Raw genomic sequence first — 26,005 nt, forward strand, 5'->3', positions numbered from 1 at the left:
GAGCAGAGGGGCAGAGGGAAGGAGAGGGAGAAAGAGAAAGACTCTTAAGCAGGCTCCACGCTCGCTGCAGAGCCCGACATGGGGCTCAATCCCACGACTCTGGGATCTTGACCTGAGCTGAAGTTAAGAGTCGGACACTCAACTGACTGAGCCACCCAGGCACCCTGCTTGTCATTTTCAAATTTAGGGAATCTACAAATACCTTGATGAGCTAGCCAAAAAGTCCTGGATGCATGTTTATGAATTTTTATTTAAGTAAGTGGAACCATACTTTTTTTTTTCCTCTTGACCTTGTTTTTAGTTTCATCCGTGTTTTTGCCTGACATTGCATGTTGTTATTTCTATGTAGTTTTCCATTTTCAGCTATTCTGCAACTAATCAGATGTGTGGATGGACATCTGCATTGTTGCCAGTTTCTGGTTACTATAAGTAATGCTGCTATGAAAATCTTACTCAGGAGTCTTGCTAGACACATGCCAGAATTTCTGTAGCATTCAGTACTTAAAAGCAAGAATATTGGATTATGTGGAATGGGTGCCCTCAGCTTTACTAGAAGAATTCCAAATTGTTTGCTAAAGTGGTTGTGGCAATGTCCTCCATTCCCAAGGCAGGGTGTGAGTTCCCATTGCTCTGCATTCTCACCAACACTTGGTATTGCCAGCCTTTTTAATATTTAGTCTAACACTTAGCCAACCTGATAGTATCTTGTGTCTCTTGGTTTGCATTTTTTTCAGTAATTACTTTTGAGGCTGAGCATCTTTCCATATCCTTTGTGGTATGTGTTCAAAACTTGTCCTTGGGGCACCTGAGTGGCTCAGTTAGTTAAGCGTCCAACTTTGGCTTAGGTCGTGATCTCGAGGTTCATGGGTTCAAGCCCCGCATCGGGCTCTGTGCTGACAGCTCAGAGCCTGCAGCCTGCTTCAGATCTGTGTCCCCCTTTCTCTTTGCTCCTCCCACCTTCATGCTCATGCTCTGTCTCAAAAATAAATAAAAACATTTTTAAAAAACTAAAAACTTTTCCTTGTCACTGATTTGTGGGACTTAATATATTCTAAATACCTTTTCTGTTCATCATTTTTTTTACTTTGTGGTTAGTGCCTTGGGAATCTTATTTAAGCATCCCCCCCCCACCCCCACCTCGAGGTCATGAAGACAGTTTCCTGGGTTATCTTTCAAAGCTCTGTAGTTTTGGGGCACCTGGGTGGCTCAGTGAATTGAGCGTCTGACTTCGGCTCAGGTCATGATCTCACACTCGTGAGTTCGAGCCCGGTGTCGGGTTCAGCACTGATAGGTCAGAGCCTGGAGCCTGCTTCAGATTCTGTGTCTCCCTCTCTCTCTCTGTCCCTCCCCAACTCACGCTCGCTCTCTCTCTCTCTCAAAATAAATAAACATAATAAAAAAAATTTTAGGCTGTATAGTTTTGCCTTGCACAATTTGGTTATTATTAACTGGAATTAGTTTGTGTATGTTTGAGGAAGGAGTCTTTCTGGACTCTTATTCTTCCATTGGTATATTTATCCCCGGGGTGGTCCCACACTGTACGTATATCCTATCAGGCAGAGAAAAGGCTCTCCCCCTCTTATTATTGTTTTTCAAGCGTTTCTTAGTCCTTTGTATTTCCACATCAATTTTAGGATTATCTTCAAACTCTAGATAAATTGTGGAGAGAATGGACATCCCTATACCAGGGAGGCTTCCAATTCATGAACATGTTTATCATCCCTGACCAAAGGAGAGGTGAGAAGATGGCATACAGTCTTGATCATACTGTAGCACTAAGTCACAAGAGAGAAGACACACTGCTTTTTCAGCTCAGATTATTAGCTAATGGATTATTAGCTCATCACAGTTCTGCTAGATTTACCAAGCAGAGATGTAGGGGTTTTGTCTGGTTCTTAATTGTGTTAAAATATATAATACATACATATACATATATATATGTGTGTATATGTATATACGTATATGTATTTATCTGTTTTTTTAAGCATTTTTAAGCATACAGTTTAGTAATGTTAAGTTACATTCACATCCTTGTGCTATTGATCTCCAGAACTTTCTCATCTTGAAGTGAAACTCTATACCCATTAAACCATAACCTCCCATTACCCCTACCCCTACCCCTGGCCCTGGGCAACCACCCTTTCTGTTCCTATGATTTTAACTACTCTAAATTTTTTTTTTTTTAACGTTTATTTATTTTTGAGACAGAGAGAGACAGAGCATGAACAGGGGAGGGTCAGAGAGAGGGAGACACAGAATCTGAAACAGGCTCCAGGCTCTGAGCTGTCAGCACAGAGCCCGACGCGGGGCTCAAACTCATGGACTGCGAGATCATGACCTGAGCCGAAGTCGGCGGCTCAACCGACTGAACCACCCAGGCGCCCCTGATTTTAACTACTCTAAATGAATCATACATTATTTATCTTTTTGTGACTGGCCTGTTTGACTTAATATTCTCAAGGTTCATCCATGCTGTAACATACGTCACAATTTCTGTCCTTTCAGGCTGAATAATACTCCATTGTATGCATATATCATACTTTATCTGTTCATCTGTCAATGGACATTTGAGTTGCTCCCATGCTTTGGCTATTGTGAATAATGCTGCTATGAACATGGGTGTGCAAATACTGTTTGAATTTTTTTTTTAATGTTTATTTTTGAGAGAGAGCATGAGTGGGGGAGGGGCAGAGAGAGAGGTAGACAGAATATGAAGCAGGCTTCAGGCTCTGAGCTGTTGGGATCATGACCTGAGCTAAAGTCCAGCGCTTAACCGGCTGAGCCACCCAGGTGCCCCTGGATTTTTGTTTTTACTATTCTATAGCTCCAAATATGGAAATTAAAGTACCCTAGAAAAGTGAAAAGCCAGGAGAGGGCTTGGGTATGGAGGCTGCTTTATGTGAAAGGATTTGTGCTCTTGTTATCACCGTACAATGAGCTCTAAAAGATTTAGGGAAAAAGAGATCATTTATTAAAAGTAACTGTGACACAATTTTAAGACTATTTTGAACTATTTTAATTAATTTTATAAATATGTAATACTTTCACATGGTTCAGTATTCAGAAGATTCCAAAGCATGGTTACAGTGGTAACCAGCATTATTAGTCTTCTGTTTTCTCTGGGGGTATATTATATATACATAAGTGTGTAGATATTTTCCCCTCCTTTTTTACACAAATGGTACCAGACGATACCCCCCCCTTTTTTTTTAATTTGAGAGAGAGAGAGAATCTCAGGCCACACATTCAGCTCAGAGCCCTGACACAGGGCTTAATTTCACAACCCTGGGATCATTACCTGAGTCGGATGCTCAACCACCTGAGCCACCCATGCGCCTCGATACCCCATTTTTATATTTTTTCACCAACTATTCCTTGGAAGTGACTTGCATCCTTTATCAATGCAGGATGTTCCATTGTATAGACAAATGGTTTATTCAGTTCCCTGCCCATGAATGGTTAGGATTCGAATCTTTTGCTGCTATAAAAAACAAGGCTGCAATAAATAACTCTTTACAAATCTCACATATGAGCAGGTGTATCTGTAGGATAATATAAATTTTTTTTTATTTTAAATTTTTTTTTCAACGTTTTTATTTATTTTTGGGACAGAGAGAGACAGAGCATGAACGGGGGAGGGGCAGAGAGAGAGGGAGACACAGAATCGGAAACAGGCTCCAGGCTCCGAGCCATCAGCCCAGAGCCTGACGCGGGGCTCGAACCCACGGACCGCGAGATCATGACCTGGCTGAAGTCGGACGCTTAACCGACTGCCCCACCCAGGCGCCCCTATAGGATAATATAAGAAGTAGAATGCTGGTCAAAGAAGCATACATGTAGTTTTTTAAGGAATGTAATTTTTTAATATTTCTAAAAAGCTTTGAACTCTTGATTTTTAAAAATATTTTTTTAATGTTTATTTTATTTTTGAGACAGAGACACAACATGAGTGGGAGAGGGCAGAGGGAGGGAAACACAGAATCAAAGCAGGCTCCAGGCTCTGAGCTGTCAGCACAGAGCCCGATGCGGGGCTCGAACTCGTCAGCTGCGAGATCGTGACCTGAGCCGAAGTTGGATACTCAACCAACTTAGCCACCCAGGCGCCCCTGAACTATTGATTTTTTAAAACCTACTTCTTTGTTTTCATGCTGGTGTAATACATAGGGAGCGTTCAATATTGTAATGTTTATGTTTAGAAACAGGTACTTGGGATCAGGGGGAGTCTGTTTTTAAATACAGAGCTCACAAAGTAAAGCATGAACCCTGAGCCTTACCAGCTGAGTGATTCTGAATGAGGAACAGGGGTCTTTCCAGCCTTTAGTCCCAAGAGGGGCATGGGTTGAGAAGTGCTGTACTGAGTATCTCTAATGCATAAATGGGTTATTTCTGCTGTTTCTATTGGTCAGCATTTTATTAAATGGAGGAAGATACTGTGAAGAAAAAGAATAAAAGTAGGTTACTGGACCCATATTCCAACTTTTGGAAGTCTTCTCTCCCACATTAAGATATTTAACAACAACCTGTTAGGTACAAAGCACATCGCAGGACACAGTGAAGAACATGAAGTAGCAAAAGAGATGTCTCCTGCCCTCAAAAATAAGACATCATCCAGAGAATGCTCTCTAGTTCCGTGTTTGTATAAAAAAAAAAAAAAGTAAAACTGTCACAGGACTTGAGATTCAAAACAAGTTCAAGGGTTCAACAATTCTGCCCTCCTGGCTTCATTACACAAATTGTGCCACTTGTTGGATATCTATTTTGATTGATAGTCTTCCAACAGAAATGCCATATCCTCCTTCATTGCATCATTGCAGTGTTAACAGCTTTATTTCTCAGGAAATATGCTGCCTTTTGTACACTTAACGGCCTGCTGTGGTTTGCAATTCGACTGTAATTTTCGGGGCATTATTTTCAAATACCAGTTCAAACAGAAGTTAAATATATAACTACTGCAAGTGTCTTTTTTTTTCTTTGCTTTAAACATGTAGCAAATATTTTGAAATATTTTTGCATAATTTTTAACAATAGGGCAAGTAAACAAATGCCATATGCAGTGCTTTGCTGTTCTCATAACAGTATGTCACTGGTTATGTGTTTTCAAATTTTCCTGGAAGAACTAACAGCTTTCTACTAAACAACGTACTTTTTTAATGGGTTTAATATTTCATTTCCTAACTGAAAAAGTCCAGTTCGTTAGTTACCGTGAAATCTTTTAAGTTGAACCGAGAACAAAGTGATCAAGTAAGACAATTTTCATGTTAGACCAGCACACATGGAAGAGGTTAGTGACTAACTGGACTCCGTGCAGTCAAGACCCAAGGGTTCCCTGGAATAAGTACTGTAGTGAGTAGGAGGTCAACTGTGCTAGGGATGGTATGGCAGTAGGACAAGTTTGGGAGTTTCCTTTCCTGCTGTTGGCTGTCTCAGCTTGAAAACAGGTGGCTGCCCCATTATTTTCTGATGTTGTCTATTATTCTTGTAACTCGTAGGGATATCTGTGTCTGCCATATATGGCATTGCAGCAGCACCACCTTCTCTCTGACGTCACCGTTCGCGGATTTGTTGCCGGGGCTACTAACATCCTCTTCCGACAACAGAAGCACCTCAGTGATGCCATTGTGGAGGTGGGTTTGCATATGAGTACATGTCCCTGACGCTGCTGGTCCTGTTTCTTTGTTAACTGGAATTCTAACAGCACGGGAATAACACTGATAAAGGTAAAAATTGCTGTCCCATGCATTCTACACACCTTAGGGTGTATTAAGTGATCTAAGTCTCGTAACAATCTGTGAGATATATAAGATGCTGTCCAGATCTTAACACGTTTGGGAAATAAGGAGCAGGGAAATTAAATGGCTGGTAAGTGGGAGTGACCCAGGATTGCAAGCCAGGCAGTCTGGTCCCACTACAATATCAAAATTAAAATGTGTTTATTGTTTAAATAATTTAAATACTTCTAACCTGTTTAATTTGCTCCTGATATGAAGAGGAAGTAGCTACAGATAAATATTTGACATCAACATATGAGAAATTTAAATCACGTGTTCACTTTTTAAATTGAAGTAATTTTTTAAAATTTCACCCAGCCTGGATTTTTATACTTTGTTTTGTTTTGTTTTTTAATAAAACTTTTTTTGGGGGGGGTGCCTGGGTGACTCAGTTGGTTGGATGTCCAACTCCTGATCTCATCTCAGGTCGTGATCTCATGGTTCGTGAGTTTGCGCCCCCACATTGGGCTCTATGCTGGCAGTACAGAGCCTGCTTGGGATTCTCTTCCTCTGCCCCTCCCCCATCCTCCCTCCCTCCCTTTCTCTCTCTCAAAAGTAAACATAAAATCTTTAAAAATTGTTTTAAAAATAAAACTTAAAAAAATTTTTTAATGTTTATTTTTGAGAGAGGGAGAGACAGAGCATGAGCGAGGGGAACACAGACTCAAAGCAGGCTCCAGGCTCTGAGCTGTCAGCACAGAGCCCGACATGGGGCTCGAACTTACGAACCGAACCGTGATATCATGACGTGAGCCAAAGCCAGATGCTCAACCGACTGAGCCACCTAGGCATCCCAAAAATAAAACTTTTTTTAAATATTTGTTTATTTTGTGTCTGAGAGAAAGTAGGAGTGGGGTGGGGCAGAGAGTGGGAGAGCAGGCTTTATGCCCAGTACAGAGCCCGACCCAGGGCTGGATCTCACGACTATGAGATTATGACTTGAGCTGAAATCAAGTCAGACACTTAACTGACTGAGCCACCCAGGTGCCCCATATAATATCTAATACAAAGTACCAAAACGTGCTTCATGAGAAAATGTTTATAGTATGATAAATGAAAATTTGGGGGTCCCAGTTTTGAGGGGAAAAAAAAATAGGTCCATGCCTCCCCAGGCAGAGGGTAAAGATGGAAGGACAGAGTTGCTTCAATTATTACTGGTTACGTTCTGGTTCTGAAGTTGGTTGGTGGGTTCATAGTTATGTGATTTATTGTTATATTTCAAAAGTAGCCTGTAAGTTATATATATCTCTTTGTATCTCAAATATTACATTATAAGAATATTCCAAAGTATCTGTATACTCAATGAAGGATTTTTAGCAACTGTACTTACAAATTGTAATTATTTCCGGTTGTGTGACAAAGGTGATTTTTACTACACATTTCCATTTTCTAATATATTTAGAATCAACATGTGTTACTTTTGTAACTCAGAATCAAATATTAATGTATCTGTTTTCTAAAACCATAAAATGAGGATTTTCGAAGTAAAGAAAAAACTTCAGTGTAAAAACCTCTTAGCCTCACTTTTTGAGAATGCTGTTATTCATATTTTCTTATTTCCCAGTCCCAGTAGTGACTCTTTAAAGTGTTACATGGATATCTGTGTGAATGGCCAGACTCTGACTTGTACCCGGTACCCTCTAGGTGGAAGAAGCTCTGATCCAGATCCACGATCCAGAACTCAGGAAGCTGCTTAACCCAACCACCGCAGACCTCAGGTTCGCAGATTACCTAGTGAGGCACGTGACGGAGAACCGAGATGACGTCTTCCTGGATGGCACAGGCTGGGAGGGAGGTGATGAATGGATCCGAGCCCAGTTTGCAGTCTACATCCACGCGCTGCTGGCTGCCACGCTGCAGTTAGGTAAGGAGCACATAGCCAGTTTTTCCTTTTGTAATCTTTGTGAGGTTTTGAATTGCATAAGAAATACATTTTCATTTTGAAACCTTATCTGTTACTCCCTCATACAGAGATAACTTCTCTTAGCATTTTGAGTACTTTATATCCTCCCAGACCTTTTTCTGTTTATATGTTTTGGGTTTTAGCTTTGTGGTATTTGTGGTGATCCTTTTACAAAAGTGGATCACGTTTCAAATAGTTTTTGAAACTTAGCTTTTCTTTATTTAAAAAAAAAACAAAACTTTCCAAGACGGTAAATCCAGGTCTTCATCACTTTTACGTGGCTGCTTTGTGCTCTGCCATATGGAAGGAAGGACATGTCAGGATCTGGGGGCTATTTATAAATACTGCTTACATGTTTTTAAGATCTGTGAAGGAAGAAAAGAGAAATATAAAAGGTAGAAATCACTGGAAATCACATTCCCAATGATTAAGCCTTCCAATTTCACATTCTCAGAACTATTCCTACTAAATGGTTAGGGTGGAGCAGGTAAAAGACTCACTCCTGTGTTAAAACCATCTCATTCCCCATAGAGAAGAAAATCTATAAAAAGCAAATGAAGCTCCACAACGAGCTTTTGCAACATGGTCACCTACCACCATGGATATGTAGCAAAGATTTGGTAGATTTTTGTTGTTGTTAAAAGAGTGTTGAGCTTTTGTTTTTCCTTTTTTTCCAATTACCTCTACCTCTGTTTGGGGGAAGTTTTTAAAAATGTGGTGCAACACACATAACCTAAAATTTACCATCTTTGCCATGTATAAGTACGTAGTTCCATGGTAACATTAAGTACATTCACATTGTCCTGTCAGTAGATGTTGTAATCAACCCACCACTGTCACCTCTCAGGTTAGTTGTTCATGAAGTGTGTGTGACATTTGGAACCCAGGCTCCAGGTGTGTGCTTCATTTATAAAGGAACACTCTGTCCTTATTTGAGATATTTTTAGATATCTGCCTCTTCTACAGATTTAGCGGCTGAGACACCCAAGACTAAATGCTCAAGTTCAGAATCATTCAATAATCTAGTAAGAAAACCCCAGTCTCCACCAGTCATGTTACCTTCATGAGTAGTTTACTTTTTAAACATATTTGCCCCGATAGCTGTAAGTGCTGAATAATAGTAGTAACTGGCCTTTTTTTTCTTTTTCTTTTGGAACATTTCATACGTGCAGGGACCTGTTTTGTTTTGAGCACCTTGTGTCTACTAACTAATTTCAACCTCACAACAGTCCTGGAGGTACATACCCTGTCATCTTTTTACAGGGAGGCAGTGAGACACAGAAAGGTTAAATAGGTTGCTCATCCATCTGGTAAAGACTGAGCTGTGATTTAAACTCAAATAATCTGACTCAGGCCCATGCTGCTGTTAGAGGAGATTCAGCCTAGTGAACTGTTTGAGGAATACGTTCTTAACAAAAGTTCCGTATATTTTGCATTTAGAGCCATGTGTATCCTCTTCCTTTTTCCCAGCCACAAAAGTCATGTTTCACCTTCAAAGCAAGCAACTTATAATTAGTATGTGAAGAAAAAGCCATTCGAATCCATTCTCCAAACGTTTTCTGTTCTTCCAAGCAGAACAAATGCTCTCTTAAAGCTTCCTCATGATAATGAAAAAGCCGTGGGGCTCCTGGGATGGCTCCATCAGTTAAGATTAAGTGTCCAACTTTGGCTCAGGTCATGGTTTCGCAAACTGAGTTTGAGCCCTGCGTTGGGCTCTGTGCTGACAGTTTAGAGCCTGGAGCCTGCTTCAGATTCTGGGTCGGGGTCTGTCTGTCTGTCTGTCTGTCTCTCTCAAAAATAAACATTAAAAATTTTTTTTTGAACTGAAAAGTTTTCAACATTAAATATGAAAATTCCTTTGTTATTTTAAGTAAAATAACAGTGAAATGCTTGGAAATTAAAGAATGAGTTTCACCAAATAGTGTGATAAAGTCCAAAGAAGAAAAAAGTGACTAAAAAACCAATTCATGTATTCATTCTTATTTTTTAATAGAAAAATAACAATTTGAAAAGACAGAAAGATGCTCTGATTGCCTACTCCATATGTATACATCAGTACAGTTACTGTCCAGCCTACAGTTTTTGTTAAATAACACTATGCCTCCTAACCTTGGTAAGGAGAACGTGGAAATATTTTGGAATTATAAGGAACCTTAGAATATATCTGGCTCAACCCTCTTATTTTCCGGTTAGGAGAATGAAGTTCTGAGTGATTAAGTGACTTGCCAAAGGCCACATAGCTTCTTAACAGGATTTCTGGAACTAGACCCAAGTTTCCTGATATCTGGTAGGCTATCTCCCCTATAAAGCAGGGGGGTGGAGGGGACAAAGCCATTCCTTCACCCTTTTTGGTTGTTAATTTTCACATCCCTGACTGGCTACAGTCCAGCTCAACTTTCAAATATTTGCTTGACAGATAATGAAAAGATACTATCGGACTATGGGACAACCTTTGTTACAGCATGGAAGAATACTCACAACTACAGGGTGTGGAACAGCAACAAGCATCCGGCACTTGCAGAAATAAATCCAAAGTAAGCACGTCCTCTGAAGGTTGATAGTATGTAACATGGTGGATTTACTAAGTATGCCCTAATGTAAAGAAGGATTGTATTTTAACTTTGATGACATTGTGAATATCTCCAAAAATCTCCTGAAGTAAATTATAAAATCCCAGATACAGAGAAGCAGCTGAAAACTGCTTCCCTATTCTTCTTACACAAAATGCTCCAGACATTTTTGGAAGGATTTGCATTTCTCCCAGATCTTGGCATAATTCAGAAGAGGAAATCTTGGCACGTGGTGATACTCGATACATGATAGTTCTTCTCTCCCTTTCCCTGGATCTGTACTTTAGCTGAATGGTCAAACCAGGTAGAAACCTCGAAAGAAATACCACTGAGAGGTTATTTTAAAACATGAAGTGAGGGGCGCCTGGGTGGCGCAGTCGGTTAAGCGTCCGACTTCAGCCAGGTCACGATCTCGCGGTCCACGAGTTCGAGCCCCGCGTCAGGCTCTGGGCTGATGGCTCAGAGCCTGGAGCCTGTTTCCGATTCTGTGTCTCCCTCTCTCTCTGCCCCTCCCCTGTTCATGCTCTGTCTCTCTCTGTCCCAAAAATAAATAAATGTTGAAAAAAAAAAAAAATTTAAAACATGAAGTGTGAAAAAGCTGAAGTTGATTTTTGAACTCCTAGGTGTGTGGTCAAGCCTGGCTTCCACCGCAGGTTCTAAAATCCTACAAAATTTAATACCTGTCGCAGTATTGAATGTTGACAGACTTTATCCACGTAGGCATAAAAGACATTTAAATATGCTGTGGCGTGGGCCATTATGACATGAGGTTATCTTTGAATGGAACAGAGGAGTGTGAGGAGACCCATTGATAGAACATGTGCGGTAGTACCCCCTTATCCGTGGCTTCACTTTCCAGTTTCAGTTACTCCGGGTCACCCGCAGTCTGGAAGCAAATGATCTTTTTTGTGATGTATCGTCAGGTCAGTAGCAGTCTAACGCTACATCACAGTACTTAACATCCTTCACCTCACTTCTCATCGCGTAGGCATTTTATCCTCTCCCATCACCAGAGGAGGAAGGGTGAGTGTAGTGCCAGAAGAGATTTTCAGAGGAAAAGAGAAAGACCACATTCACATAACTTTGATTGCAGTGTAGTGTTATAATTGTTTTATCATTAATTTTTGTTGATCTCGCTGTGCCTAATTTATAAATTAAACTTTATCGCAGGTATGTATGTACAGGAAAAAACATAATGCAAATAGGATTCAGTACTGTCTGTGGTTTCAGGCATCCACTGGGGATCTCGGAGTGTATCCTCCACAGATAAGGGGGAACTACTGTACATCCTGAGAACTTCTTTTCTAAATTAAACTATTAAAATGTTTTTGTAATGATGAACAGAATGTTTATCAGGTGTACACTGAACATTTGTTTTTATTTGTATTTTAAACTTCTCAGTAAGAGTCAGACAAAAATCAGCTTTGTACTGACTACTGTATTATTTGGGAGCCAGAGTTAACTAGACTGGGAATGTGATATAAGTGGTGCTATGAAGAATATTCCCTCTCCCTCCCCCCAAAATCCAGATATTTATGTCATAGTAACTTGGGGAAGCATCTGCAAGGATGAAGTATAGCAGGGTTGTAAAGAACATGTCTGTTAGCCTTTATATCATCTATCAAGAAAAATGACTAGGTTCAGCAACGATTTTGGTGGATTTAATCATCACGCTGGGCTGTAGCAGAAACCTATGTTGCCATTTGAATGTGGTAAAAACAGAATTAAAAGGCAAAAACAGCTTAATAGTATTAAATGAAAGAGCTGAGAGTTCAAAGTATTCTCCCTCACTAACCACAAGGCCTGTAGTTTAAAGAGTGATGAAGGGAAACAGATGTGAGTTTATTTGCCTGGTGGCCCTCACTGTGGTGGTGCTGGGGTGGGGGGTTTGGGGGGTCCACTGCAACCATCCGCAGTGTGTCATGCAGGGCCATCTGGTCTCCTCCCCTGCTGGTCAGATCTCTATCTAGTCTCTGCATTTGCTGTGGTGCCTCAAATTTGAACCAACTCTACAGATTTTTTTTTTAACGTTTATTTTTTCAGAGACATAGACAGGGCACAAGTTGGGGAGGGGCAAAGAGAGAAGGAGACACAGATTCTGAAGCAGGCTCCAGGCTCCGAGCTGTCAGCACAGAGCCCCACATGGGGCTCGAACTCACATACTGTGAGATCATGACCTGAGCCGAAGTCAGATGCTTAACCACTGAGCCACCCAGGTGCCCTGAACCAACTCTACAGATTTTAATGCAGGTTCATAAGAGGCTTAGCTGGAATGGGCTTTAAAAGATTCTAAGACAGTGGTTTTAAAAATGTGCAAATCAGGGCGAGCGCCTGGGTGGCTCAGTTGGTTAAGTGTCTGACTCTTGGTTTCAGCTCAGGGCGTGATCTCACAGTTTGTGAGTTCGAGTCCCACATCACGCTCTGCGCTGACTGCATGGAGCCTGCTTGGGATTGTCTTTCCCTCTCTCTGCCTCTCCCCCAATCATGCTGTCTCTGTCTCTCTCAAAACTAAACTTAAAAAAATAAAATAAACATTGATGCTTAGCCCAACCCCAGACCAAATAAATCAGAACATTAGTGTAACATTAACACAAACCACCCACCGCACTCCAAGGAAAAAACAAAACAAAACACCTTTTTACAAGTGACGAATTAAGCTCAGAGAGGCTCCCGAGACTGTAAGTAGAGAGCTGTGATCAAAGACCTGTTGTCACATGCAGAGCACCACCACCCAGCTGAGTCATCCCTGCAAGGTTTACTGATACTTTTTGTGACAGCTTTGTTTTGCAGCTTTATTGGTCAAATACTTAGAATCTAATAGACTCAAACTTTGTTTTACAGTCATCCTTTTCAAGGCCAGTACTCAGTGTCAGACATGAAGTTAAGATTCTCACAGTGAGTATTTAGAGAAAAAAACTAGGAAAATTTTTATGTCTGAGTTTATGCCATGTGTTTCATTGCTAATTAGGAATTGTTTTTCTCCACTTGATAGACTTGTGCTTCAAATAGTAACCAAATATGTGCATAACATTCTTCAGCTCAGCAGTGTGTATGTTTCAGAGTGAAAACACTGCTGTCTCATAGAGAATGGTGTGAACTAATAACAGAGTTGCCATTTTTATTCTGGTGGAGTAACTTTAGCCAATCATAACTGTAGGGAGAATTAACCATGCATCCTTATGTCCTTTTTTTTTGGTTCATCTGCATGTTATTTTAGTATTTTCTGAAAATGTACATGCTTAAAAGTTTACTAAATTAATTGATGCACAACAAATAATTTAGCTCCTTTTCTCAATTCTAATTTGGGGGATGGTTATAGAAGGTGCTGTGTGTGAATTTTTGTAATGTACTTAAAACTTCTTTGCTTTCCTCAGTTCTGTTCAAAACAGTGAACGTGGCAAAAAAATTGGAAACGTCATGGTCACAACCAGCCGAAATGTTGTACAAACAGGAAAAGCTGTTGGTAAGACATGCCCTTAGCCAGAAACAGATTAGAATCATAACACATCTCTTCTCTGTACTCAGTGTGTCATTGATAAAATCATAAAGTTGTAGAAATCTGTGTATCCTATAATACAAGATTGTTGAATACAAAAGTTGTTTTTGTGAAAATATTCACAAAATGTTAAAATTCTTGTGACATCAGGTAATGTCAAAGTTCAGCAAATTTTGCCACACTTGATGGAAAGAAACCAATTTTCTGATGAATTCACTGTTCTCTTACAAGGATTCAAATTTCACTGGAGTTTTGTCCCCATTTCCTGTGCTGCCTGCATTTTTGTATAAGTAGTAGAACACCATAATAAAGCAGACATTAAGAGTGCTGTCTTCTAAGGTATTAACATACAGTAAAAAAAATCACTGAAATGAACAGGCGATTTTTAAAAGATCAACAATATCAATAAAACCTTCATAGGCTAATAAGAGAAAAAATACAAGTTACCAGTATTGGGAATGAAAGAGGGGACATCACTATAGATCTTACAGAAATGAAAAAGATTATAAGGGAATATTGTGAATAACTTTATGCCAGTTTTTTGACAATTTAGATGAAATATGCAGAATATTTGAAAGACTCAAATTGCCACGGTGCCTGGGTGGCTCAGTCACTTAAATGTCTGACTTCAGCTCAGGTCATGATCTCATGGTTCATGAGTTCAGGCCCCGCATCAGGCTCTCTGCTGTCAGCTCAGAGCCTGCTTCAGATCTTCTATTCCCCTCTCTCTGCCCCTCCACCTCAAAAATAAACAGTAAAAAAAAAAACCTCAAATTGCCAAAATTGATGCAGTAAGTAGTCAGGAATTTGAATAGCCCTGTATCTAGTAAATAAATTGAATTAAAAATAAAAACCATGCCATAAGGTTTTTTATTTAATCCAGGTAAAGATGGCTTCACTTAGGAATTTTATCAAATGTTTAAGAAATAATACTGAATTTTTTTTTTTAAGTTTTATCTATTTTTGACAGAGAGACAGCGTGAGTAGGGGAGGGGCAGAGAGAGAGAGCTTGAGAGAGAGAATTCCAAGCACAGAGCCCTATGCGGGACTCAAACTCATGAAACCATGAGATCATGACCTGAGTCAAAACCAAGAGTTGGACGCTCTACTGACTGAGCCAGCCACACACCCCAGGAATAATACTAATTTTATACAAACTCTTTCAGAATGTAGTAGATGGGATATGATCCTCCCCAGTTCATCTAATGAGGCCAGTGTTACCCTGAGAACTGAAGCCTGTCAAATGGTAGCATGGTGTCGTTTACATTCTTGTGCAGAGTGTTCTTCACTTAAAATACTTTGCAGTTTGTTCCATATCCATTCTAAAAAAAAAGTCTCGTTCCTTTTTTATATTTTTAACCTTTTTTTATATAATTTCAGACTTGAATGGTGCAACAGTGTACATGCTCCCAATTATCCCAGGTTCACCAGTTATTTACATTTTGCCATATTTGATTTGTCACATCAATATGTAAAAATAGGTGCCATCTCCTTCCTTAGCTTCCTTGAGAGGTTGACTAACCCTTCCTGTACACAGTTTAAAAGCCTTGGAATTAGGTGATTTCTGTGCAGGCCTGAGTTCTAACATTCTGTGTACCTAGAGTCAGGGTGAGTGAGCTACATACGTACTGTGTGGACCCTTTAAAAGACAGACATAGAGCACAAAGCCCATCAGTGGGTCTGTCTCATGGCAAGGAATGGAATTTAAGATGTGAGCATTTATTTCCATACAATATTACGCGTTTAACTTATTTTGAATTCTTTTTAACAGAAAAATCCTACTTCATATAGGTATATGATGTCGATTGTTACTTCATTATTAGTGATGCTGCTGCTAAGGCCAGCTCTCTTCCCCACTCCCCTGTCTAAGAATAGTGGGAGTATATGATTTAACTGCAGTAATTTCACTTGTACATCAGCTTTGGAGATAAGTTTCTTTAAAACAAAACAGACAGACCTGAGGCAGATGGAGCAGTCGGCATCTTCATTTATGGCAGCAGCGTTTCAATTTTTTTTTTTTTTAAGTGTTTGTTTATTTTTGAGAGAGACAGAGACAGAATATGAGTGGGTTTGGGACAGAGAGAGATGGAGACACAGAATCCAAAGCAGGCTCCAGGCTCTGAGCTGTCAGCACAGAGCCCGACACAGGGCTCGAACTCAAAAACTGTGAGATCATGACCTGAGCCGAAGTCGGACACCCAACCAACTGAGCCACCCAGGCGCCCCTGGCAGCAGTGTCTCAGATGACAAAAGCACATTTCCTGAGAGCAGCCTAACCACTCTTGCCAGGGGAGGTGGTTATCAGTTATCAACTTGGATGTGAGCCACCGAGAGAGCACATAGTTTGTTTTTTGTTTTGTTTTTTTTTTCAGCTCTCCCAGGTGATTCTGATGCACAGCCAGTGCTGAGAGCCGCTGGCCTAGCATGCTGGGTATAAAGGAAAGAACTGGCTGACCACCTTCAGAACGAACGCTTAGGAGAGTAGGCTCTTAACCCAGAAGTTACCCAGTTTCCTACTAAATATGCCCATGGAAAGGGATTGTTTTGAACCTAGAAACTTAAACGGTATTTTAGTGGGGCGCCTGGGTGGCTCAGTCAGTTAAGCGTCCGACTTCAGCTCAGGTCATGGTCTCGCAGTTCGGGAGTTAGAGCCCTGCATCAGGCTCTTTGCTGACCACTCAGAGCCTGGACCCTACTTCGGATTCTGTGTCTCCCTCTCTCTGCCCCTCCCCTGCTCACCCTCTGTGTCTCTCTCTGTCTCTTTCAAAAATAAGCGTTAAAAAAATTTTTTTAATGCTGTTTTAGTGACTATTAACATACTGATGTGTAACAGTAAATAAACATTTATTAGCATTGGTCTTTCGGTATCTCCTAACAAAAGTGAAGACATGTTTCCTTTTGTTTTTCCTCTCCTCTCCCTCCAGGCCAATCAGTTGGAGGAGCTTTTTCCAGTGCAAAGACAGCTATGTCTTCCTGGCTTTCCACTTTCGCCAGTCCCGCCCCCCAGAGTCTCACTGAGCCGCCCGACGGGAAGCCCTGACAAGGTGTCCAGAGGCCGTGGTTGCTTCCTTAAGTTTAAGTGTTCCCTGTCTGTCTGCTGCTCCCAGACTGTTCCTCTTCATCGGCCACAGGTCCACGGCAGGGGACCAGTACGTCGAACTGTTTACATGGATGGTTGCCCTCTGTCTAAATGAATTCACAGGATGCTGGAGAGATGAAATCGCAGCCATAGAGGGGATGGCTCTCCAGGTTGGGGTTTAAATTGACTACTTTTATTTCAGTCTGAGCCTGATTAAAACAGACAGTGAACCTTCTAATGAATTTTCAGTCCTGATAGTCTACATTTGTTTACTTTAGAAAAGTTTTTACTTATGTAAATTTTGTTCTCTTTTGCTGTTTGAATATCCAGGTGGCCATTGTAATTTATATGTGGTAAAATTAAGTTATCTTACTATTTTAATTTCAAGTTGGCCCTAAAATGTGCTTATAAAGTTAAGGGGCCATACAGTCCAGCCCTTTGTTGTTATTTTGCTGATTATGTGATGGTTTTTTGTTTGTTGGTTCTCTACCCACAAAACACACTTATCAATTCACTGACTCCCAGAAACGTGAAAGCCAGAGGCAGTAGTTCTGAGGATGAAGTGTTTTGTTTTATGTTTATAGTTTATTCTTTCCCAGTCCTAAGCACTTGCTCTGAGGCATCAAGAATGTCACAGTGGTGTTGGAGTGGTGTAACCAGAATGTGTATTTAGGGCAAGGCTTTAGAAGCCCTAGGTGTGAGTTCTGTCAACTCTAGTTATCTTGCAGTCTTCTACAAGCATTTTTTAACCCGCAGTTTGTGCCTTCTATTTCTTCTTTTAAACCGTTTCCCATTGGCTGTTTACAGACATAACAGGTTTTTTCTTAGTCTTATTCTTCATACAGCTTTTCAAGGCACTTGGCCTTTCTACTTCCCTGATGGAAAATCCTTCGGTAATCAATCCCTACCCCATTATAAAAGTATTTATAAAAGAAAAACGAGATGATCCATAAATATTAAATAGAAATCTCATCTTCACTCACATTTAGAAAAGCAAGAGGCAAGAGGAGAAAACTACAGCTGTGACATCAGTCTTGTTTCACAAAGGACCTCTGGTTTCACCTTAGACGCATGCACATGTGTGCTACGTACTGAAGATTTTTATACAACTGGACCTCACGTATCTGCCATGCACAGCTCTCATTTGCTTTTCAAGGGGACTCTGGATGGGTGTTCTCAGGGAGTACTTACAGGGGACAGACTTTTTTCAGTAACAAAGGACACTTGGCAAATATGTTGTGAGTATGATCTACATATGATAGGGTGTTGGGAAAATAAGGGATCTAATTAAGGAGAACATGTGATTATATTTGATTTATCCCTTACAAAATGTTGATGTAAGAAGTAAATTCTTCTAGGGCATGTGAAATGGACATAGGGATATAATCTAAATGTCTCTAAAATCTCCTATTTGTGTTTTAACACAAGTCTGACAAACGTAAAAGCGTACTTCCTTTTGAGCACAATAACTCAAGAATTCAGTGATGATCAATGAAAGGGCTTATTGTGAGAACTCTATTAACTCCACTTCTGCTGGGGAAGTTAGCCTTCTCAGGAAATACTATTTGAAGAGAAGAAGGTAATAACCAAACAACACCTTAAAAGGTAACTTTGATTAGTGTTGCACTGAGACTGTAAAGAATTCATTCTAACATCCTGTTTCATGAGGCCGCGTCATTAGTCGGGGTGTCTAGTGTTGGTGTGCAGTTGTTAGCTCTCTGCTGCCCAAGCTTCACAGCGCCAAGAGCAGCTGCGAGGCCAGCCGGCACGCCGCTGGTCCATCCTCCAGTTTGTTTGGGTTGCAGGTTTGGGGTAAATTCTCATCTCTCACTGTTCAGAAGCAGGCCAATCTACACGTTGCTATCCCACTGAAATAAAAATGGTTACGTGAAATTTAACTTTGTTTTAAGATCACTTTTTCCCCATTTTAACATATACCTTTACATGAACTTGCTATTAATTTTTCTAGTTCAGAGTTCAGCTCTTAAGCTGGTCATTTAACTGACTTTCAGCATAAAGTGAGTATCTCAAAAGATAGAACTTTTGTCAGAGAAGTAGTCAAAAGACTGTAACTATATTTCCTTCAGGTTCTGGGAGGCATTGGAGTTTTCAGAGAGCATAAGCTAATATGTTGTTGGCAGGCGCCTCAGGGCGGCCAGCACAGTTGAAGGCAGGAAGCTTGGCCCCTTGTCCTGGGAGCCCGCGTGCTTGTGACTTGGATTCCAGGCTTCAGCTGAGTGGCCAGCCCCAGAAGCTGTAGCCTTCCTGGTTCTGTGAGCCACGGGAGCCAACATGGGGCCATCTTTAGACATAGCACCCGTAAAGGTGGATGTTCTGCTTTGGCCACACTTGCTCCAGTCCCTTTGTGTCCAAGAACTGAGTATTGGTAAGTAGGCCTGAGGGAGCTAGGGTCAGCCAGGCCTTTCCAGGGTGTGCCAGCCACACAGACTGCATCTATAGCTTGGTGGTGGCCTCACTGCTATCTAGGTAACTTAAAAGTAGTGCTGGGGAAAAGTCCCTGGCATTTAGTTCCTACTAAGGCATTGTAATGACAATTGACATAGGGAAGGAAAAGAGTTAAGGCTACCAACCACCCGACCTGCGTTAAGAGAAAAAGTTGCATGTCAAGAGTGAGGCTCAGAGTTCTCTCGCGTATGCATTTGACTCACATAACCAGGATGAATAGTCTATCTCCAGATCCCCTAGTGATTTACTAGTTAGTGCCCAAGCTCTAAAACAATCCTTATCTACTTTTTGCTTTAAGAAACAGCAGAAATATCCTCAGGCAGCAAACCAGAGCATATGACGTGATTTCCTCAATCTTATCTTGCTTTCTCAGTTCTATATTAAGCATTGGATTTTTTTTTATGATAATTTACTTTAGAAACGTAAGAAGAAAGCAAATTTGGAAGGGAGAGAAGTTAGAAGTCACAAAATTGAGGAACAAGGTACTTACAATCTGAATGAAGGTATTCTGAGGACACAGTATTTAATGTGCTGAAAGTTATAAGAATTCTTTTACAGAGAAGTTAGGATTTTAATCTACTGGTTACAAGTTTGAAAATGAAGCTATAATATTATCTCCCCGGCAGGCAGGTTTTGTTCTTACTTTGTTTTGTGGAAGTTACAGCCCGTGTTTCCCTCTGGGCCTGGTGACGAGCTGGGGAGTGTTCAGCTCTGGGAGGGGCAGTGGACTGATCTTGAACCGCATGAACTTTTATCCTTGTCAGCGGTTGGGGCGAGTAGCCTGTTGGGACGGTAGCTGCTACATATTGTCCATTATTTTATCAGGGAGCTGGTTGGGACTCGAGATGGCATCAACATTTGCATGCCACCAGAGGTGGCCCAGCATTCGTGGCCTTTCCACCCAGGTCGGTGGGCAGCCATTAAAGCTGACAGGGAGTGCAGCCCTGGTTTCTAGAAGAGGATTGTCATTCTGTGCAACGCAGTGTGCCACTGGGAGTATTTCATTCCAGGTCTTTGGACTTCGTGACATTGGAATTGTTTTTTCATAATTTCCAACATTCCATAAATATTTGTCAAGGACAAAGAAGAGGAATGTGGATCTTTATTGTTTTCATATAAATAACTTTGTACGTGTGACTTCCTGCTTTCGTATGAAGGGGAAGAAATTAGCTCCTCCCTTGTATGGTAACTCCAGAATTAAAAAGATTGTGCACGTATAGGGGTTGAGTATATTTTGTAAAACTCTAATGATTTGTATTTCTGTGCTGTTCTAAAGTTTACCTTTTTACTTCTATTAAAGATATAGAAACTATATATTTAAATCATGTAAATGGGACACAATTTAGGGTTTTTTCCCCAGTCTTCTTTTTCATCAGCTTCTCACACACACACACAGTATGCTGCTCAGATTTTTTTGTGTGCAATATAAACATTTGAACATTTCAGTCAGGTACTGAGCCAGAAATGGTAATTGAAGTTTTTTAGAAAGCTTCTGTGCTTAGAAAATACTTTGTTTTCTTGAAATATTAATAATTTATAGCTGGAAAAATAGGATCAAGACTTAACGTGTTTCAGACCACTTGGTCATTGCTTCCTAAATGTAGGAAGCGTTTGATTAACAAGTTGGTGAAGGCATTTAGTGGTCACAAAAATAGTTTAAATATTTGAGATTAAAGGCTTCCCACAAACCCTCTGAGAAAGTTTAGCTAAGAAATCTTAGAAAGTTTTCTGAGGAGGTTTGGCTGTGGCACATGTTTTGATCAGAAAGATAGTTTCTCTTTGCTCCAGTAGGTTTATAATTTGTACTAGTTCTTTCTCTCCGTTGTCATTTGTTAAAAAAAAAAAATGTTAAAATTATAAATCATGTCTAATCATAGTGAATTGTAAAAGTTCTGTATTTTTATTTTAAGGAAACATAAGAATAAAATTATCCTGTTTGTCCTGCACACAGTTGTACTTGGCCTGTCTTTCTAGAAATACCCTTCATGTTGTCGGTGTGGTCTCTGGCCCGCTCCACAGTTGGACAGCAGTGCCAACTTCGTGTAAGAAACCAGCACACAGACCCAACTAAAGGACTCGTTACTCCTTTAAACTCTCGTGTTGATGTTGTTTATGGTGGTGCCTCTATTTTTAAGGTGGTGGCTTCTGCAGGAAGAGCCTCTTAGCTTCTGTGGAAGGCTAAGTGCACAAAGTATAACCAAGCAGAGATTGGTCGTGCAGTCATATCACACGCTCACTGACAGAAACCCCCAGGGGAATAGAACATTGTCGCAAGCAGCCCATTTTCCCATCTGGACCGGTAAGCTTCGGACTAGCCCTTGGCATTTCCACTGAGGGCTCCTGGCGTATTTTCATATATATTTCCATGTACGGTGATTTTCTTACAGCTGTTCTACAAAAGATGAGCTTTGTGATGTGCTTCATAGAAGCAGACAGATTTCTTTGCCCCATGGGAACGTGCGCTGACTTGAGTGCAGGGTTAATTTAAGGTACCAGTGTTCTCTGACGTGCACCGTTAACACCCCGGAGCTGATGAGGTACTTGGCCACAGTAGAGCTCGGCGCCACCGGCCTCTCCCCTTTTCCAAGGACCTCTGCCAACTGGGCGTCAGGCTCTGCTGTGGTGGGGTGATGGTTCCCCCTCCTCTCCAAGGTCAGAACTGCCTGTTTTTTACTCCGATAAGATGGGAGTTGCAATTATTGAATCTGGTAACATCTAGAAGGAGTATGATTATGGGGCCAGTTTTTTTCCAAGGAATAGCCTTTCATGAAGGTCTTCTCTGCCTGGACTTAATCTCCCCACACTAAGCACACTTTGTATGATCATGGAGTCAGAAGCCAGGGAGCAGCCTGGGGCAGGAGATCAGAATGTTTATGCTCTTTGCATAACCTGTGAACACCTGTATTTGGAACTGCTGACATCCCAATAGGACAAGAACCAAGATTCAAACCATTTAAATGTATGGGTTTTACCTTTCACTGGATCCGGCTACATTCCTGCAGCACATGAATGTGGACTAGAGCTGTGGGAAAATGACGAAAGCCACATGATGAAATATGGATCGTTGTTGAAGCCAGGTGAGGAGGATGTTGGGGTTCATTAGACTCCTCGTTCTGGTTTGGGCTTATGACCACCATCCTTTACTTTTCCTGCTTATTCCCGCCCAGGCAATTTCTCCTCAAAAGTTGTAGGGAATTTTAAAGATTCAGGTCAGGCCCTCAGCATCAAGTCAGTGCGTCTGCCAGTCCTGTTCTGACCATGTGTGGTTCCAGCCACCTGTCCTTGTAAAACAGAATTTCTGTTAGTTCCTCTTTATGCCCCTAGAGCTAGCTTTACAGTGGAAGGGCTGGAAAAGACAGCTCATCAGTTTTTGGAAAATGTGTTCCTCTGTCACGAAGTTCTCACTGTTGTTCCTCAGTAATGTGTCTCCATTCCATCTCTTTCTAGCTCTGCTTCCACATTCCCAGTGCGTCTGACCCTTAACTGGTTTCCGTTTCTAGCCCTACCCCCCACACCCAGATACATCTTCCCAAAACATTATGGCATTTTTGTTACGTGGTAACCCTCCATATCTACTTACTGTCTATAGAATTAAGTCCAGTTTCCTAAGTCAGGCACCCAAGGTCCACCACACGGGAGCTCATGCCCCATTAGCTTCTCCACTGCTGCCCTAGCCTCCACAAGCCCCGGGGCCGACTGCAGCCTTTGCTGTGCCTCACTTTCCCACCCCCTGATTGTTCAGAGAAGCATTCCTGAGAGAACCCACAATCGAAGACCCAGCGCCAGCCTCTCTCCTTTCTTAAAATGCCCCCCGCCTTGGAGCTACTTTGAGTCCTTTCTAAAACAATTGGACTCAGGGTTTAGTGAGAACCACGTAAATAGGGGCTTCCTAGGCTTGGAGATTTGCAGTTGGTAAAACATTTTTTTTTTTTTAATTTTTTTTTTTTTTCAACGTTTATTTATTTTTGGGACAGAGAGAGACAGAGCATGAACGGGGGAGGGGCAGAGAGAGAGGGAGACACAGAATGGGAAACAGGCTCCAGGCTCTGAGCCATCAGCCCAGAGCCTGACGCGGGGCTCGAACTCACGGACCGCGAGATCGTGACCTGGCTGAAGTCGGACGCTTAACCGACTGCGCCACCCAGGCGCCCCGGTAAAACATTTTTTTAAGAAGATGTGTGGGGCAGCGCTTGGGTGTCTCAGTCAGTGGTTTTGGCTCAGGTCATGATCTCACAGTTCTTGGGATCCAGCCCAGAGTCAGGCTCCACTCTGAGCTTGGAACCTGCTTGAGATTCTCTCTCTCTCTCTCTCTCTCTCTCTCTCTCTCTCTCTCTCTCTCTCTCTGCCCCTCCCTTGCTTATGCTTTCTCTTGCTCTCTAAAATAAAAAAAGATGGGCAACTTAAGTGAAATATACCTACAGAAAAGAGCAAGGAATATACGTTAAAATAAATCTAAAGCAACCATTCATGTAACCACGCCAGCACCTAAAAACCCTACTCCGTGTATCTCTCCATGGTCCTAATTCTTCCTCCTCCAGAAGTATTTTATACTCATTTTTGAGGTAATTATTTCTTTATAATTTTACCTCCTTCTTCCTACATTTGTATCCCAAATTGCATAGTTTATTTTGTGTCTATTTTTGAACTTGAATAAGTGGAATCACCATTTGTATTTTTCTGCTTAATTCTTGTTTTTAGGAGATTATTCTCCTTCATTGTTTTATTAATACAATGCCGTTCTACAGCTATCCCACAGTTTATCCAGTCTGCCAAAGGTGGACTTAGCCGGTTCCCGTTCAGGGCTGACATGAATGGCGGTGCTGCTCTGACCATTCCAGTGCACCTGCATGTGTTTCTCCAGGGTGTAGATGCCAGAGTGAAACTGTGGATGTTTTTCCACATTGTCTCCAATGCTTTGGTATCACAAGGAATTTAATTTTTGCCAATCTGGTGGGTGTGAAATGGCATCCGATTGTGGCTTTTGATTTGCATTTCCCTGAATACTAATAAGGTTGAGTGCCTTTTCATTTATTTATTAGCCATTGAGGGAGAGCACAGGAAGGAGAGGCAGAGACACAGAATCTGAATCAGGCTCCAGGCTGTGAGCTGTCAGCACAGAGCCCGATGGCAGGGCTCGAACCCCTGTGAACCGCGAGATCATGACCTGAGCTGAAGTCAGACACTTAACTGACTGAGCCACCCAGGCGCCCCTAGATTTCTACTTTTATAAAATGCCTGTTCCAAGTCTTTCACTCATTTGTCTATTAGGTTGTCTGTTTCTTATTTGCTTGAGCGTTTTATGAGTTTTTATATGCATGTATATGTTTGTATTCTAGATACTATTTGTCATTTATGTGTGTTGTAAATATCTCATTCTGTGACTTATCTTCATTCTTTATGATCTGTTTTAATGATTAGAATTCTTAATGTAGTTAAATATGTCTTTCCTCTTAGGGTTAGAGGAAATCCTATCTTTCTGTGTCTTATTTGTAAATAAGACTACCTCAAGGTCATGAGATTCTCTATGATCTTCTAGGAGTTTCTAAAGCTTTGCCTTTCATATTTATTCACCTGGACACCTGGAACTTCTTTTTAGGGTGATCTAGAGTAGAGAGGTCAAATTCCTCCCACTACCCCAGCCCCCGGACATGGCTAGAAAGTTTTAACATTTCTTCTTTTGCCATGTAAGGACTACTATAAACTACTTCATCTTCTCACTCTCACTTCATACAAAGACATCTTAATATGCAAACATGAGAAGAGCATAGGGTCAGAGTAAAGGAGAATCCTTTAAACCAAATAATTGAGTTGCACTGATTAATTTGTCTATATTTTTCTCATTTTGTTACAGGTTCTGTGCACTGGTTTATGGAGATGGATGAAGGAACCTTATTTTTTTGAATCTGAAGGGCTGACATTCCCCAAGTCTAAAAATCACATAAGTGTCCAGTGTTTTCCAGAACTGTCCCAGGCAGCCACAAACTCTCAGGACTTTTAACACATCAGAGACACTGGCCTCCAGAGACCCAAGATTTGTGCCTCTTTAGCTACTCGCACTGGGAAGCCCCTCTTAAGATTAACCCAAGTCCCTCGTACTGCATTTTAAATGCCAGCTGCTCCCCATCAAATATTTAAGGGCCTACTATGTACACACGTGGTGCCTGGCCTTTTGGAGCCCGCTGTTCAGCAGGGACAGGTGAGCAGTTATCACAGAGGGCAAAAAGGGCCAGGTCAAAGGCCAGGATGCGTTTAAGCCCATCAAGGTGGCCAGCTGCTTTCTGAACAGGGACGAGTCAAAGTCTCTTCCCCTGGGAGCCTAAGTTGAGACCTGAAGGCTAAGTGAGAGTCGTTGGGGGTGAGGTGGGAGTCCGGTGCAGTGATGGGAGAGGCTGTAGAGGACTCCAGGGCTGGGAGATCAGCACAGGCAGACTTGGAAGCAGTGAATGTTCTTCGGTGTGGCTGGGCCCTCCACAGCTAGGTCGGGATGAGAGCCCTATCAGCCGGCAGAAGGGGGATAGACTCGGAGAAGGCAGGGGAAAACCTGGAAGGGCTTGGCTGCGGGCACGAGGCAAGCCGGGTGCTGCGGATTAGAAAGTTGGTTGAGAAGGACACACACCCTCTTTCGCCCTGCCCTTGGCCACACATTCAGTGATGTTTATCGGAACCCAGCAGCCACCCTGCCCTTTCCTCAGCAGTCCAATCTCCCAGCTTTCCGCCGACTTT

General features: G+C 41.5%; 1 protein-coding gene across 3 annotated transcripts in view; it reads left to right on the top strand.

Annotated features, from left to right (window-relative positions):
- Nucleotides 1–21,228, top strand: part of AVL9 (AVL9 cell migration associated) — a 70,624-nt gene extending 49,396 nt beyond the window's left edge. For 2 of the 3 annotated variants that reach the window (XM_030308192.1, XM_030308193.1), the window contains exons 11-16: nucleotides 5,490–5,624; nucleotides 7,413–7,632; nucleotides 10,088–10,205; nucleotides 13,083–13,136; nucleotides 13,616–13,704; nucleotides 16,662–21,228. In XM_030308192.1, coding sequence (XP_030164052.1) covers nucleotides 5,490–5,624; nucleotides 7,413–7,632; nucleotides 10,088–10,205; nucleotides 13,083–13,136; nucleotides 13,616–13,704; nucleotides 16,662–16,777 — 732 coding nt within the window. In that variant the 3' untranslated portion in view covers nucleotides 16,778–21,228. The remainder of the gene's footprint in view (nucleotides 1–5,489; nucleotides 5,625–7,412; nucleotides 7,633–10,087; nucleotides 10,206–13,082; nucleotides 13,137–13,615; nucleotides 13,705–16,661) is intronic. The other variant, XR_003967210.1, reaches the window with a different exon arrangement.
- The last annotated feature ends 4,777 nt before the right edge of the window (nucleotides 21,229–26,005 follow it).

Source organism: Lynx canadensis, chromosome A2 (genome assembly GCF_007474595.2).
Source record: "Lynx canadensis isolate LIC74 chromosome A2, mLynCan4.pri.v2, whole genome shotgun sequence".
Lineage (NCBI taxonomy): Eukaryota > Metazoa > Chordata > Mammalia > Carnivora > Felidae > Lynx > Lynx canadensis.